This window comes from Sinocyclocheilus anshuiensis, unplaced genomic scaffold (assembly GCF_001515605.1).
Source record: "Sinocyclocheilus anshuiensis isolate Anshui unplaced genomic scaffold, SAMN03320099.WGS_v1.1 scaffold1704, whole genome shotgun sequence".
Classification (NCBI taxonomy): domain Eukaryota; kingdom Metazoa; phylum Chordata; class Actinopteri; order Cypriniformes; family Cyprinidae; genus Sinocyclocheilus; species Sinocyclocheilus anshuiensis.
This window is the reverse complement of record NW_015555820.1, coordinates 64,058-80,462: the sequence shown is the minus strand read 5'-3', so window position 1 is coordinate 80,462 and position 16,405 is coordinate 64,058. Positions and strand designations below refer to the sequence as shown.

Sequence of the window (16,405 nt, the reverse complement as noted above, 5' to 3'; positions counted from 1 at the left end):
GTTTTTTTATTAACGGGAGTTTTTGCGAGATTAAACTGACCTTTTTAGTAGCCTAATGTTGAGAGTTCTTTACTCTTTACTTTTTTATTATTTTATTTTACAAGAGAACTTGCGAAGTCTTGATTTACTACTAATGCGTATAATAGAAAAAAAAATGCATAAATGCATCTCCGACTGTTTTGTCTGTGTAGCCTATAAGAATAGGCCTATGTCAATAGCGGTTTTAATATATTCTATTCAATAACATTGGTAACCGTTTTTATGTATAACATCTGCTGCTTTGCTTCTGTGAAAATGAATAGCCTTACACTTTGTTTTTTTTTCATTTACATCAGTTAAATGCACTATATATTTTTGTGTCAGTACATTAATGGCACATTTGAGCAGCATTAGTAAACTGAGTAAATATAAAGAAATGCCAAATCACATGCAGGTTTTTTTTCAGACCGGAGACCATAATCGTGTAATAATTTATTTTATTATGATATGAAACGTCCAATTTTTTTCAGTAATGTTTTTTAAAGTTTTGCAAGAATTTCGTGATACTAAAGTTTTTAGTAGTTGTCATAGCAAGTGATTTTAAAAGTAGGATGGCTAATTTTTTATAAGATGACTGAAAATATTACTTAAATTTGCGAGGTAAGATGGTAATTTATTAAACGTGAACAAAACAAGTCACAGAAATCAGTCGTGGGTGCAGTGATGACAGGCCTCCTTGGTAATGCTAGGCTGCAGTGAGCAAAGATGCATAAACCTCCAAGCAGGAGACAATGAGTGGTAACCAGTCCAAATATCCAGCAAACTGCAGCCAGTAAATCCACCAGAGAGCAGAAATCAGGAACCGAGCAAAACACGAGGCACTGCAACAAGAACAGACATGAGACAACAATCTGACAAAGACAAGACCAAACGCAAAGACTAATATAGGGCAGCTGACGAGCCACAGCTGAACCTAATAACCAATCCACAGTAGTACACAGAACAACCAGAAGGGGCCGATGCCTCTATGAACCGTGACACTAGTAAAAAATGTATATTGCTTGAATGCACTGTAAGTCGCTTTGGATAAAAGCGTCTGCGAAATGCATAAATTAAAAAAATTATAATTATTAAAAAATAAAAAACAGGCCTTTTTAGGTGAGTCCTGCAAGATAGTCTACCACAGTTTTGAATGAATTCCATTAATGAGCAGCAGCATAGCTAAAGGCTCTACACCCAATAATGTCTAAACAAATCTGTGGGGAAGTAAGAAAAACTGATGAAGAAGGTCTGAGAGTACGAGTGGGGGTGTAGAAGATTAGAAAGGTATGAAGGAGTGAGATTATTAACAGCCTTAATGGTAAGTAAAATTTTAAAATCTAAGAATTGTTAGATTTTAAAATCTAAAGAATTTTATGTGCTCTTTTATATGGTAATGATATTAATTGGGGGGCGTTTACAAGGCGGAGATCTGACGCCAGTCAGCTGCGCACAATTTCAAGATCATTTGCGATTTATAAATGTCACATCTGGAAGAGAGGCATACGCACGTGTTTTTGTGCGCACATTCGTTTTCTCTGAATCGCACTTGCGCACTTTTGAGGAATTATCTTAGAACAAATTTAGGACGGTTTATACGCAACATTTTATAAATGAGGCCCCAGAGGCGTTTTTATTTTTTGAATGGATGTCAATGGAGGAGAGGCTTCACTACGCTAAATAAACAGCTTTTTCGAGGAAACAGCTTATAATTTAATGAATTGACAGCCTAATCTTCAACATGTTTTACACTAAACAATAGTTTTGGATTGAACTATTTTTAGAGTTGTACGCTGGAGGAAGTTTGAGGCGGACTGCCACTGGACTAAGAATCTTAGTGACAGGGAACGGGCCAATAAATTTAGGAGCCAACTTACTAGACACGGAGTGGAGAGGAATATGTTTACTAGAAAGCCACACTTCTTGACCAACGACGTAGACAGGAGGCTTCGACCGGTGGCGATCGGCCTGGGCCTTGGTGCGCACCCCCACCCGGAGAAGCGTCTGACGAGCAGTTCTCCAAGTGCGGTGGCACCTCTGGACAAAGGCGTGGGCAGAGGGGACCGCGACTTCGGATTCCAGATCAGGAAAAATAGGTGGCTGGTACCCTACGCTACACTCAAACGGAGAAAGGCCCGTAGATGACACTGGCAATGAGTTGTGTGCGTACTCCACCCAAGAGAGTTGTTGGCACCACGAGGATGGGTTCTGCGAAACCAAACATCGTAACACCCGTTCCAGATCTTGGTTGGCCCGCACTGTCTGCCCGTTGCTCTGAGGATGAAAACAAGAAGAAAGACTAACACTCGCCCCCAGTAGCCAACAAAATTCTCTCCAAAATTTGGAAATGAATTGGGGACCCCTGTCAGAAACCACGTCTGTCAGGACATGAATGCGAAAGACGTGATCAATGACAGCAACCGCCGTCTCCCTGGCAGAAGGTAATTTGGGCAGGGGAATAAAATGGGCCGCCTTCGAGAACCTGTCCACCACGGTCAAAACAAGCGTGTTACCCTGGGACGGAGGTAGGGCGGAAACGAAATCTAGCGCTATGTGGGACCAGGGTCTCGAAGGGACGGACAGCGGTTGAAGGAGACCCTCCGGGGAACGATTGGAAGTCTTACAACAAGCACAAACCGAGCAGGCCAAAACGAAATCCCGAATGTCACGAGCCATCACTGGCCACCAGAAGCTTTGTTTAACTAATGAAATCGTTCGATTAATCCCCGGGTGACAAGCGACCTTGGAACAGTGGCCCCAGCGGATGACGTCTGACCTTAAACCCTCCGGCACAAATAACAGACCCGGTGGACATCCGAACAGGGGCATTACCCCTTGTAAGGCTGTGCGGACCTTAGACTCAATCTCCCAAGTGATAGTGGAGACAACAAATCTCTCTGGTAAAATTAACTCTGGAGTGGTCTGTCTATCTGAACGGTCAAAAACACGGGACAAAGCATCGGGTTTGGTGTTTTTGGAGCCCGGACGGTACGAGATGGAGAAATCGAAACGACCGAAAAAAAGAGCCCACCGAGCCTGCCTGGAGTTGAGACGTTTAGCCGACCTGATGTACTCAAGGTTCTTGTGATCAGTCCAGACGATAAAAGGCACCCCCGAGCCCTCCAACCAATGGCGCCACTCCTCCAAAGATAACTTAATAGCCAACAGCTCTCTATTACCAATGTCATAGTTCTGTTCGGCGAGGGACAAACGATGAGAAAAAAAACGCACAAGGGTGTATCCTATCGTCCGCAGGAGAACATTGGGATAGAACCGCACCAACCCCCACCTCTGAAGCATCGACCTCCACCACAAACTGACGTGAAGGATCAGGGGCAATCAGAATAGGAGCCGAAACAAAGCGACTCTTGAGGTTGGTAAATGCAGCGTGAGCTGCACTAGACCACCTGGACGCAGTCTTGGTGGAGGTCAAGGCAGTCAGAGGGGCAGCTAATTGTATCTACCATGTCTCTCAGCACGTCATTGACGAGTGCCTGGAAAACCGCCGGTGAGTTGGACAGCCCGAACGGCATAACCCGGTATTCGAAGTGCCCCCTGGGGGTATTAAAGGCAGTTTTCCACTCATCCCCCTCCCTTATACGAACCAAATGGTAGGTGTTACGCAGGTCCAGTTTGGTGAAAAAAAGATGCCCCCTTCAGCCGTTCGAAAGCCGAAGACATCAGCGGTAAGGGATAAGTATCCCTTACCGTGATGCTGTTCAACCCCCGATAATCAATACACGGCCGTAGAGATCCATCCTTTTTCTTCACAAAAAAGAACCCGGCACCTGCAGGGGAAGAGGAAGGACGGATAAGCCCAGCTGCCAGAGAATCAGAAATATATTTCTCCATGGCCTCCCTCTCCGGAGCAGAGAGCGAATAAAGCTTGCCTTTAGGCGGAGACTTACCTGGCACTAAATCTATAGCACAGCCAGGTACTCCTTGGGCACGTTTGACAGATCCACCGACTCCTTCTGGAAAACAGAACTAGACACAAACGAACAAGCAGACATAAGACAAACAGCATGACAACGTTCACTCCACGACAAAAGAGTATTAGAGCGCCAGTCAATGTGAGGATTATGGAGATTGAGCCACGGATGACCCAGAACCACAGGACCGAGCGGAGAGTCAACCAGTAAAAAACTTATGATTTCCGAATGATTTCCTGATGTGATAAGAGTCAACAGACCAGTAGTGTGAGTGATGGTAGGAAGATCTTGACCATTGAGAGCGCTGACAGAAATGGGCTGATTGAGAGAGGACACAGAAAGGTGAAGTTGGTGAGCGAACTGATAGTCCATGAAGTTACCTTCGGCTCCAGAGTCCACGAGGGCTTGACAAGAGTGAAGAGTGCTCTCCCACTGCAGCCGTACCGGGAGGAGAGTGCTAGAAGAGGATTTCTCCAGCGACATCCCACCCGACAGTAACCTCCCATCTACTGCTGGGCACTGGCTTTTAACGGACAAACAGAGGCAAAATGTCCCGCCGTTCCACAGTACAGACATAATCCTCTGGACCGACGACAATCCTTCTCCTCCCGGGATAGCCGATCCCTACCCACCTGCATGGGCTCTGGATCCTGTGCTGAGCTGACCGCATCACTAGAGAACGGAGCACAGAGATCCGAAGAAACCAGAGCTGCCCTCCGTAACACACGTTGTTCCTGCTGCTGTAAACGTGCATCCATACGAATGGCAAGAGCAATAAGATCATCCAGTTTAGTAGGTAGTTCCAGCATAAAAATCTCCCTCTGGATGCGATCAGCTAGCCCATGCAGGAACATATCCCACTGCGCTTCCTCGTTCCACTTGCACTCGGCCGCCATGGTACGAAACTCGATGGAATAATCGGAGACAGAAAGAGCACCTTGACGTAGATCGGCCAACAACCGAGCCGCTTCACGTCCCGTCACAGCACGGTCGAAAACTCTCTTCATCTCCTCCGCTAGTGCTTGGAATGAGGAACAGCATTGATGTTGGTTCTCCCACACGGCTGTTCCCCACAAAGCTGCTTGCCCAGACAGTAGTGTCAACACCAGAGCCACCTTAGATCGTTCCATACAGAAAGTCTGGGGTTGGAGAGAAAAAAACAACGAGCATCTGGTTAAAAAAGCTCGACAAAAGGCGAGGCTCTCCAGAGTATGAAGCAGGAGGTGGTAAACGTGGCTCGTGTTGAGTAGTGAGCGATGATTGAGGGGGAAACAGCCGTGGAGCTTGCGCAGTGGGTAATGTCGCAGGATCGGTCCTCAGATGTTGAAGCTGGGTAGTAAGCTCGGATACCTGCGTTACCAAGGCTTGCACCGCACGACCCGTAGCCACCATCTGTTCCTCTTGTCTGTCTAAACGTATAACACTGTTAGACAGAAATTCACCGACGTCAGACGCACTCGCTGAATCCATACTTATGGTCAGATTGTTCTGTCAGGAAATACAAGATGGATTCAAATGTGAGGTAAGATGGTAATTTATTAAACGTGAACAAAACAAGTAAAGTCACAGAAAACAGATAGTCGTGGGTGCAGTGATGACAGGCCTCCTCGGTAACGCTAGGCTGCAGTGAGCAAAGACGCATAAATCTCCAACCACGAGACAACGAGTGGAAACCAGTCCAATAATCCAGAAACTGCAGCCAGTAAATCCACCAGAGAGCAGGAATCAGGAACCGAGCAAAACACGAGGCACTGCAACAAGAACAGACATGAGACAACAATCTGACAAAGACAAGACCAAACGCTAAGACTAATATGGGGCAGCTGACGAGCCACAGCTGAACCTAATAACCAATCCACAGTAGTACACAGAACAACCAGAAGGGGCCGATGTCTCTATGAACCGTGACAGCTACATAATGTCTTTTTCCCTTACCAATTATTTAATTGTACAAATTACTTATTTCTCTAAAATGTTTGTATTACATTGAACTGAAATACATATGCCTTGTGAGACATCAATTGATCTTCATAAATATCCATTTCTCAATTATGCACATGTATCAGTTTGTTCCATCAACATTTTCACTAGTCAGTTTGTCTGTTGAGGAACCATCAAAATAATCAAACTGATATTACATTAAAAATAGTTCAAAGCAAATATGTCTTATTACACATTCATCTGATCTGATTTCTGATCTTATGGGTGTTTGAGAAAAAAATATTATTATTATTATTATTATTACTACTATACTTATAAGTGGTCTTTGATGGCTTTAAGTAAAGTAGCATAAGAAATATGGCAAGATATGAGACTTATAATACATTATAACTATGAGAAATATAATCCATTGTAACTTAAGTGGATGCAACATGTTCACTGTGTGTTATAAATCATCATACTCTTAAAAGCTATAACCACAAATAACTAAATATTATAAAACATTAAAACTGTTCTTATGAATATTCATAAGATGATATAACATATTATAAGGGTTTTTATAATGCATTATGCATTCATTATAATGCCTTAAGAAGACCCTTATAATGTATTATAAATATGGGCTTCATAGAAAGTGTTACCAACATATTTTTAGATGAAAACGGGCTGTAAAAAGATAAAATTAATAAATAGTTATGACTAATTAAAGTTTTTACAAACTATTTGTAAATATATACTGTATGCCCTGTTTATAGACACCAGAAAGATGATGATTTATGCAACAGATGATCATTTTCACAAAACAGATATATATGAATAAAAACACACAGGGAAATACAAACACTGATCTTTTAATAAATGCAAACCTACTATAATTAAATTATGTTAAATTGTACCAATACAGTTATAAATAAGGCTACCAAATAAAGTTAATAAAACATACATTGAGTCCATAATGCAGAAATCTCTGAGCATGTCGCTTGACAGTCGCAAACCTTACGATTTTACAAATAAGTCAGAACAAAATAAACTTTCCGAAAATATACAGTATTGCACATTTGAGTGGTTTGTGTTTGAATGAAGATCCCCGTGGATTTTGACAAACCACTGACACAGAACCGCATAATCAACAGAAGAATGAAACAATCTCCGCATTGTATCTTGACAAATTACCACACAGAGGTATGTGTAAGGAGGATGTTTTCTCTTGTCTTTGATATACCATTTCCGCTATTTAATTTGAAAAACATTAATTATATCTATCTAGCCAATTTTCCCCTTACAGTAAATACGAACGTCGCAAAGACCAGAAGTACGCATACCCACACTCGCATCGCCAAAGCTCACCGTCTTGTACACCTAGCCAATAGACAAAGCCACTAGAAGGCAAGACTGCAATCTTTAGCCAAAAAAGTGTAACGGCTAATGCTAATGCTAATGCTTCCACTTTGGCAGTACGTGGGAAAGGAGACCAGAGGTCCTTTTTTTTAGTGGATGTCAATGAAGGAGAGGCTTCACTGCGCTAAATAAACAGAATTTTAGAGGAAACAGCTTATCATTTAATGAATTGACAGCCTATCGGCTAATCTTCAACATGTTTTACACTAAACAATAGTTTTGGATTTAACTATTTTTAGAGTTTTCACCCGAAAAAAATTATGTTTTATAAGAGAAGTCAGACTTTTTGCGACAGGTGGGATACAGTTTACGGCACTTCTCATTCATTCCTATGGTATCTGTAAATGGCGATTGTGTATCGCACAACTCTGATTGAAATTCAATGACATCAAGGCTGTAATGTGATTGGTTAAGGCACACGTGATCCAAGTTGACATTACGCTTTCTCCAATAGTAAGTAATACAGACCCTCTCATCTCCCAATAGTAAGACACTAGGTGTGTTCATCCAAAGTCCCTTTAAGGCAAGTCATGTCACTCGGCGGCCATCTTTGAAACGCCTCTCGGGCATGCAAGTGCAGCTCCTATCTCTTTGAATGGGGAAATATCAAATTCTCCAAAACTGTTCGCCAAGCTTAAGATTAAATTTCATATTTGAAATCACCAATGAATTCTGACAACAACTGTCTCATAAATGTTGTTTATTTTGCTCAAATAGCATTTAAAAAAGCGTATTTTTCAGGCTAGACCATCCAGTGCGAATGCGCAGTCCTGAGCACACATCTCAGAATGCTGACTGTTTCTATAGCAACTGGGACTTCTAAGGGCAGCTGCAGTGACGCGCTGACTTTACTGATTACCAATTTGCTCTTTTACCCAGAAGGCAGGGCTTCGTTCTATAGAACGGCGATATTGAGCATTGCATTTTTCCCCATTCAAAACTATACAACTGACACGTCTTGAGTATTCTATTAGGCTTGTTTGAGATGCATTGGCACTGCGCAGACCGATCGGCATATGACATCAAAGTACAGCGAGAGCAATTCAAAAGCTTAAAGAGTCATCTGCTCTCTAATCACACTCACGGTACTTTGATGTCGTACACCGATCGGTCTGCGCAGCGCCAATGCATCTCGAATAAGCCTATAGTATTTGGTTCGACTAAACGTGACGCTGCGCAGTGCAGATCGATCGGAATCTTACTTGAAACAGTGCATGCCTGTTAGAAATTTTGTCAGACTTGAGACGGCGCCGACGCCACGTCACTGTCACGTGTGGCATCAAAGCACCGCAAGAGCATTTTGAGAGCAGCCAGCTGACTCAGCCAGTGCAGCTTTTTCACATATTTAGATAGATTAGGGGTGTCCAGTCCTGCTCCTGGAGGGCCACTGTCCTGCACAGTTCAGCTCCAACCCCAGTTAAACTCACCTGAACCAGCTAATCAATGTCTAACTAGGCATACTAGAAATTTCCAGGCAGGTGTGCTGAGGCAAGTTGGAGCTAGTAGGCTTGTTCAAGATGCATCAGCGTTGCGCAGACTGATCGTATGTAAAAGTATGACATCAAAGTACAGCGAGAGCGATTCAAAACCTTAAAGAGCCGTCTGCACTCCAATCACTCTCGCGCAGGGGCGTTTCCTCCGAGGAGGCAGTGTCTCCTCTCCTCAAAAGTGGATGAGAAAATAATCGATATTACAAAAATAAAACAACGCAAATATGACTAAATATGACATTAAAAGTCTAAAAGTCACTTTTTTTTCATAAAGTAACACTGTCCAACAGCGACACCCGCAGGTAAAGTTACAGCCGGAGGCTTGCCTCCCTTCGGTCCATAGACTTTCTACAGAGACCCCAAAGCGTGCCGTGACTTTTCTGGAGGCTCATTGAGATGAATGGGGGAAAGTCACGTGAGAGGAGGCAATGCCTCCGTCGCGCTTTGATTGGATATGATCAGTTATGATTGGATGTGATTGGTTCGTGTGATAAATCCCGCCTCTTGTTTTCGTGCGAGCTCTCGGCCTGAATGAAGAAAATTATGTCGTTATTGACTAATTATAAAGTAAGTAAACAACTCTCCTGCTTAGATATCACATCAAAATGGAACATGAAATGACTTGAAAACGTGATGACTGTGTCAGTTTTTAGTGAGCATTCAGCTTGATGAAATGAATGATGTATCTTCGTGCTTGTGACAAAGTTTACAGGGCTTTTATGACAATGACCTGAAAATAAGTTGACTATTAAAAAGAACAGCTGAACATCAGTTCACAAATAAAAAACTGAATGTCTATTTACAAGTGCAAATAGCCCGCCTTGTTGGCAGATGGTATTTACACTAACTCCGCCCATCAACGTGTGATTATAAAGCATTACAAAAGACTATCGTCTAATAACAGCTCCAGTGACACAGATGGTAAAGTACGTGTTGAAGTCTTTTTTGACGCGATCGACCGGGGTTTGAATCGCATTTTGCCGAACTTTTTTTTCTACTTTTTCAAATCAGATATCACACGTTTTATTGTCTGCTTTCAAGTCAAGTTCAAGTTGAGCTTTATTGTCATTCTGCTGCATGTGGGGACATACAGTGGAACGAAATGTCGTGCCTCACAGGACCACGGTGTTACATAAATACAGGCATACAACAATGAAGTAAAACAGTAAAAACCTATACAGTAAAGCAGTAAAAACCTATACACAACTAACCTACTGACTGATTTTGATTATAAATATACTATATATATATATATAAATGTTTACCTATACATAAGTTAAAAAAATACAGACTATACGGATGCTTCACATAAACACTGTACCTATACACAGCTAACCTACTGACAGATTTTGACTATGAATATACTATATATAAATGTTTACCTATGCATAAAAAAATTAAAAAAAAGAAAAAAAAGAAACTCTGATGCTCCAGTACCGTCTTCCTGATGGTAGGAGCTGGAAGAGACGTCGTTGTTATTGTTATTATTGCATACTGTTTTATAATGTATGACAATACTGAGGTGCAGATAATTGCCACTATCTGCAATAAGTAGTATAAATAGCAGGAAATCCTGCTAGGTGTAAATAGAATCTATAGCTATTTGTATTTAGTGTAAACATTACGTGTAACAAGGAAATGAATTATATATATTATATATAACTGCCTCCTCATTTTAAAACACCACCGCATGCCACTGCTCTCGCGGTACTTTGATGTCATAAGCCGATCGGTCTGCGCAGCGCCGATGCATCTCGAACGAGCCTAGTGATGCAAAGTCCGGTTCATTTCCGCGAGGTTCAAAATCGTTCAAAATAATCGGTTCCTGACGCAATCAAGTAATGATGTCACTACACATTTCTTTTCTAACAACCCAGTGCCATGTTGTATCAATGAAACATTAAAATAAAGTCATTTGTGTCAACACATATTATACATTAAAATAAAAAAGTTATTTGTGTGAATGCATATTGCTGATTATTGCCTTTCATTCACTTAATGGTGTCAGTGGTCAGTTTCATTCACGGATCCTTTATGTCAGATACGACTGACCAGTATTGACTAGCCTACAACTTGGATAAGATTCCTAAAAGTTTCGCACCTACAGCACACATTACAGACACTGATGTAGAGGTTTGCATTCCCGCGGCTCACCCAACCAGATTTTTTGCGCCACGGGATTAAATTCCCGAATAAAACGCGGTAGCGGTTGGTACACTCTGGTGTAATTTGAACGGGAGCGGGCGGTCTAACAATATCCGGTTCCCGACGTCCATTCAGAACAGCATATCTGCGCTTTATTCTTATTGACCACCGGCACAGCTTGCGCTCAGGACTGTTATGCACGCGCTGCACGCATGCTTTCTGCGTCACGCGTTTGTGCGGTCTGTGCACAGCATGTGCATAAGGATGCTCAGAACAGGCTGTACTGGTGGTAAATATACGGCCCTCAGACAGAACAGGCAGGTTGTCGATGAGTGACAGAGCAGAATAAGGATGGAGCAAAGTGTGGATGCGCTGTCCATGAAGGACGTTCAACTCGGATTTGTTTATATTTTGCTTAGCCTATAATTTTAAATGAGATGTCGTATTTATTTATTTTTCTCTGTGACACTTTTCCTACTGTGTTAACAGAAAAATGTCAAACAAATTTAGTATTTTGAAAAGACGAATAAAAATAGCAAATAGGCTATTTTTGTACAACCTACATTTTTATTTTTTTTCTCTCTGTGACACTTTTTCCTATTGTGTTGTAAATGTTAAACGAATTGTATCCTGACAAGACGAATAAAAATAAGAAATACAATTTTTGCACAACATTTTAATTTTCTCTGACACTTTTCCTACTGTGTTGCATCAAATATTAAACGAATTTTGTGTCTTAAGATAATTCATATAAATTCAAGTCAAAGTCAATAAATTCAAGACTCTTGACAAGACGAATAAAATAACATAGGCCTACAATTTTGTGCAGCCTACACTTTTATTTGTTAGCCTATCTCTTTCAGTAGCAGAAATTTAAATGTGAGATTCTGGAAACGATATCTAAATTTAGCGGGAATGCTAAATTATTCTAAGCGGACAGCGGGTGAACAAAGAGTGAATATATAGTGGGGGCGGGTGGGTGCGGAATATAACCTTGCGGGAGCGGGCAGGAGCAGGACTAAAGAAATAGTCCCGCGCAGATCTCTACACTGATGCACAAACACAGATATGTTCTACATGTCTAAAGTATACAGAAAGAATAAACCAGTCTTATAAAGAGCCTTGTTTTTGCTTAACTTAAAATATAATCTGCATTATTTACATCTCTCGACAGAAAGGGATTTATTTACTAACAGTAGTCATATTTCCAGCGCGTGCCTCAGGCTTGCATAATATCGTCAACTCACTCATCAGAATCCTCAGTAACTCTCGTCAACACTCTGGTTGAACCGGCTCATTTGGTTCTTTTTGAGTCCTTGATAACTCTCGGCAAACTTCGACAGTTGGTTTAACTGGCACAATGGGTTCTTTTTGAGTCGGACATGCTACTTCGGCTGTGCGTCCTGCGTCATCAACCTGGATCTAAAGTTCGATTCATACACTCTAAACAATGCTGGGTTGTTTCATCCCAATGTTGGGTCAAATATGGACTAACCCAACTGCTGGCGTCCTCCCACAGGTTAAGAGATTTTAAACAAACACATTTAGTTAACCAAATGAAACAATACACATTTTAATGCTATAAAAGTGTGCACATTGAGAGAAGTAAACAGCAGATGTTCATGTTAACAACTTCTTTAACTTGAGCAGACCCTGCTAATACACATATACATTTGTTAATAAAACGAAAACATGCATGTTTTAATGCTAGAGAATAAAAGGAAACGATCCACCCGCATGCCTCTGCTCAACGATGGTGCCTGGATCAGTGAGCTGCGTCTCGGGCCGATGACGTCACTTCCAGGGAGGCATGCCCAGGCCTGTTGTACACGCCCCCGTCCCTTGACTCCACCCCCATGTCAAAACAGTGCCAGAAAGCGAGACGCGCAGAAACTTGAAGCGCAAAGGGAAAAACGTATTGCAAGCTCAAACATGACTGAAACGCAAAATAAAAGCAGCGTTGCAAATAAATTAGTAGAGATGGCCATGGAAAATATGTATTGCAAAATTATTGCTTTTGTGCTGTTTCATTTATATTTTGCAATTCTTTATTTTTGTTTGCAAACCTTCTTTTTTTTCTCACAATACTTCATTTTCTTTTGCAATTCTTTATTTTTGTTTGCAAAAAACACTTTTATTTTTTCTCAATACTTTTATTTTGGTTTGCAAAACTTTATTTTCTTTTGCAAAACTTTATTTTTTCTTTTGCAAAACTTTATTTTCTTTTGCAAAGCTTTATTATTTTGCATATATATGTGGCATTATATTGACTCCATGGTTTTTGACAGTTCATTAAATATCAACGGCTAAAAAGTAACTAGTGCTCTGAGTAGTTTTTGAGAAAAGTACTTTGTACTTTTACTTAATTCCTTTTTTAACACCTGTACTTTTACTTGTAATTGAGTATTATTTCAGCAATGTAACAGTACTTGTACTTTAGTACAAACTTTCAGTCTTCTTTCTACCACTACTAATATTTATTTTATTTTATTTCAGCTTTATTTCAGTTAACGAAATCGATTTTTTTTATAGTTTAGTTAACTATGACAACAGTGCATGTAGGTGCAAATTCCATGTAGACTTCATGATTTCAAAGAACAAATGAATTGTTTTTTGGACTGATACGGGGCGACTAAATCAGAATCAATGCTGCATTGCTTCTATACAAAAGCATCTCTGTTGACGGTCTTTTACCTTGCCTTAAACCCTTCAGAATTCTCTTGAATGGTTTGATGGCATTTCAAGAGAAAGTTTTGTTGCTTCCGCTTTTGTTCTTCATTATGAGGAACAGACTAAACTCTTTCATTAGTGGCTGGTGAAGTAGACTCCGGAGGCTGACAGGAGAGAATTCATAGGGGACAAGCTGTAGTGTGTAATTGGGTCCATCCTGTCCATCTGGTCCTTCAGAGAGGTCACTTGAAGTCAAAGTTCTCTAAAGGAATTTACTGTAAAAGTTTTCTTGTTTACTGTTTGTGTCTTTTTGGAAGTATGTTTGCAAGAGTCAGTTATCTTCTTAATTGTATTTTATTTTTTCATTTCATTATTTTATTCTTTCATTCATTTCATTGCCCCTTATACCTTATAGTATTATGAAAGAACCTAAGTGTGTTTTGTTTTTCTTTATCCTAAGTCACACAAACCCACATTGACAACCCTGCTTGAAAAAAACTCAAATAATAATACTTGAATAGGGGCTGTTTAAGAAAACAACACAATCTTGACTTGAGTGACACCATCTCAAGAAAATATGGCAAGGCATTGTGGGTAGTGGTGAGAATTCCTGGCCACCTCTGTCTGATTAAAATGTGATGTGTTGAAAGTTGGCTTTGATCTTAGAAAATGTCTGCGAGGGGAGCAATTGGAATTTAGCTTGGGCTTTTTCCCTCCCGCTCTCTCTGTGATTTGGCCCTGCAGATGGAGGCCGATAGATAGTGTCACCATTCATTTCCTGCTCAAGCTCCTACACCAATCTGTGCAGACACTAGACCTGGAGCAGGGATCCAAAATGAATAGATCACATGCCGAGCTTTTGTGGCTTGTGCAGAGCTCTGTTTACTTCTATGCTTGTCTCTAAATGTATGCATGTGCTTTGGATACATGCACAGTTAACATGACATTTTGCAAATAACCCCAAAGACTTGGAACATCCCACCCCACGGAATGAATGGAAGAATACACCATATGAAAAAGACTCCTAATGTGGTTAAATGCTTTTCTTTGTCTCTGATTCCAGGCCTCCTGCACTGGCGGCCAGCCCGGCATTTTCTGATATCTCCCTCATCCGGATCACGCCACACCGGAACCCTTCAGTGGGGGTGGAGTCACCCTTTAACCCCCCACATCCATACATTAACCCCTACATGGACTATATCCGCTCACTGCACAGCAGTCCCTCTCTGTCTATGATCTCTGCGGCCAGGGGCCTCAGTCCCGCAGATGGTGAGTACCTCAGAGACCTGTTCTGCTCCTGCTAAAATTCTTTTAAATTCTTCTAAATGTCAACCTATTGTGAGCAGAGCAGACAATTCCAAGGATTAACTTCTAAATTTTACACAACACATGTCTTTCAGAAACTGATAATACCTTAAATTAATCTTAAATTCATTAAATCAATCTATCTATCTATCTTTACAGTTTTATCTAACTATCATTCTGTCAATCTATCTGGTGAGGCCCGGGATATGGCATTCGTATATCCCTCATCTTATCCCTCATCTGTCTGTGACGCTTCTCTCTGGAGGGGGGAGAACATATTTTGATCGTTTGGCTGGGGTCACTCTCTTTGATCTTTGTCTCATGTCAGCAAACCTCTGGAGGAACATTCAACGTGTCAGGCAGAATCTAATGATCACATCCTAAGTTAAGATGGGGATGAAGTTCAAGGCCATGGTTGAGGGCGGAGGGCACGATAAAGGAGGGAAGGATGAGTAGTGGGAATGGTTTAGAAGATGGACTCCAGAGGCCTGCCAGGAAGCCATTTTGGTTTTATGTGTGAAGTCAGACTGGGAAATCCATTACAGGGTAATTACAGGCCTGCTGTTTTTAAAGAGGCTCTGCAGTATGCTGGCCTCTTGGCCTTCTCCTCAGGCATGGAGTTTTAATTGAAGCCTGAAGCACAAATACCAAAGTGGGGCAATCAGAGGGGCCTCTCACAGGCCACAGATAATCATGACTGTATCGAACTGTGGTGCTATCTAACATCAGCCAGGTTTTACTATCTACCATGTGTCAAAGGAAGACATGAAGCATTACCATATAGTTATTAACTATTCCCAGATAAGAACCCCTATACGGGCTAAATTAAACTTGCTGATGCAGTTTGGTTTGATGTGACCTTTTGGTGTTCTTGGTAAAAAGCCATTTGTTGAGTAAAATAAATCAGATTGTACAAATATTTAAATTGCATATAAGTAAGTTTTTATGCTAACTCTTTAATAACAGAATTATGTTTCTACTCCAGTTTGTTGTATTTGAATGTAAACATTCAAATGGTGTCTGTAATAAAAACTTGTTTTCATGACAGATTTATTAAAACATACATTAATGGAGAAAACGTTAATCAAAAAAAAAATATATATATATACATATATATATGACGAGTGCTGTAGTTAATCACAGTGTGCCGATATACAGCCATATCGCACGGCTACGAGTGTGATATTGTGTTTATACAACAGTTTGACGGCACACGAGTGTGTAAATACATAAGAAACAAAAACGGAGTGTCTTTACAACCCCTTTTTTCTGCAAACTACTTCCTTCCGCCATGGATTCAAATCTCAAATTGACAGTTTAACAGCTAAACCCAAGCCTCCGTTACTAATTCGAAAACATCACTTTAGAACTAGTAACAAAGGAACGTTGAGTTGTTTCATTGAAAGCTTATTGTATTAGAAGCCGATCATACAAAACGTGTATTTTAGTTTTGAAAACGCAAGGAGCTGCCATTTTTTGGCTTTTTTTTTTTTTTTTGGATGCCAT

The 16,405-nt window shown here is 40.9% G+C and overlaps 1 protein-coding gene across 1 annotated transcript in view; it reads left to right on the top strand.

The window, feature by feature from the left end:
* The window catches only part of LOC107675308 (transcriptional activator GLI3-like), a 260,552-nt gene that overhangs the window by 187,732 nt on the left and 56,415 nt on the right, over nucleotides 1-16,405 (top strand). Inside the window, exon 5 of the mRNA XM_016469608.1 lies at nucleotides 14,658-14,863. Within this exon, the coding sequence (XP_016325094.1) occupies nucleotides 14,658-14,863 (206 nt within the window). The remainder of the gene's footprint in view (nucleotides 1-14,657; nucleotides 14,864-16,405) is intronic.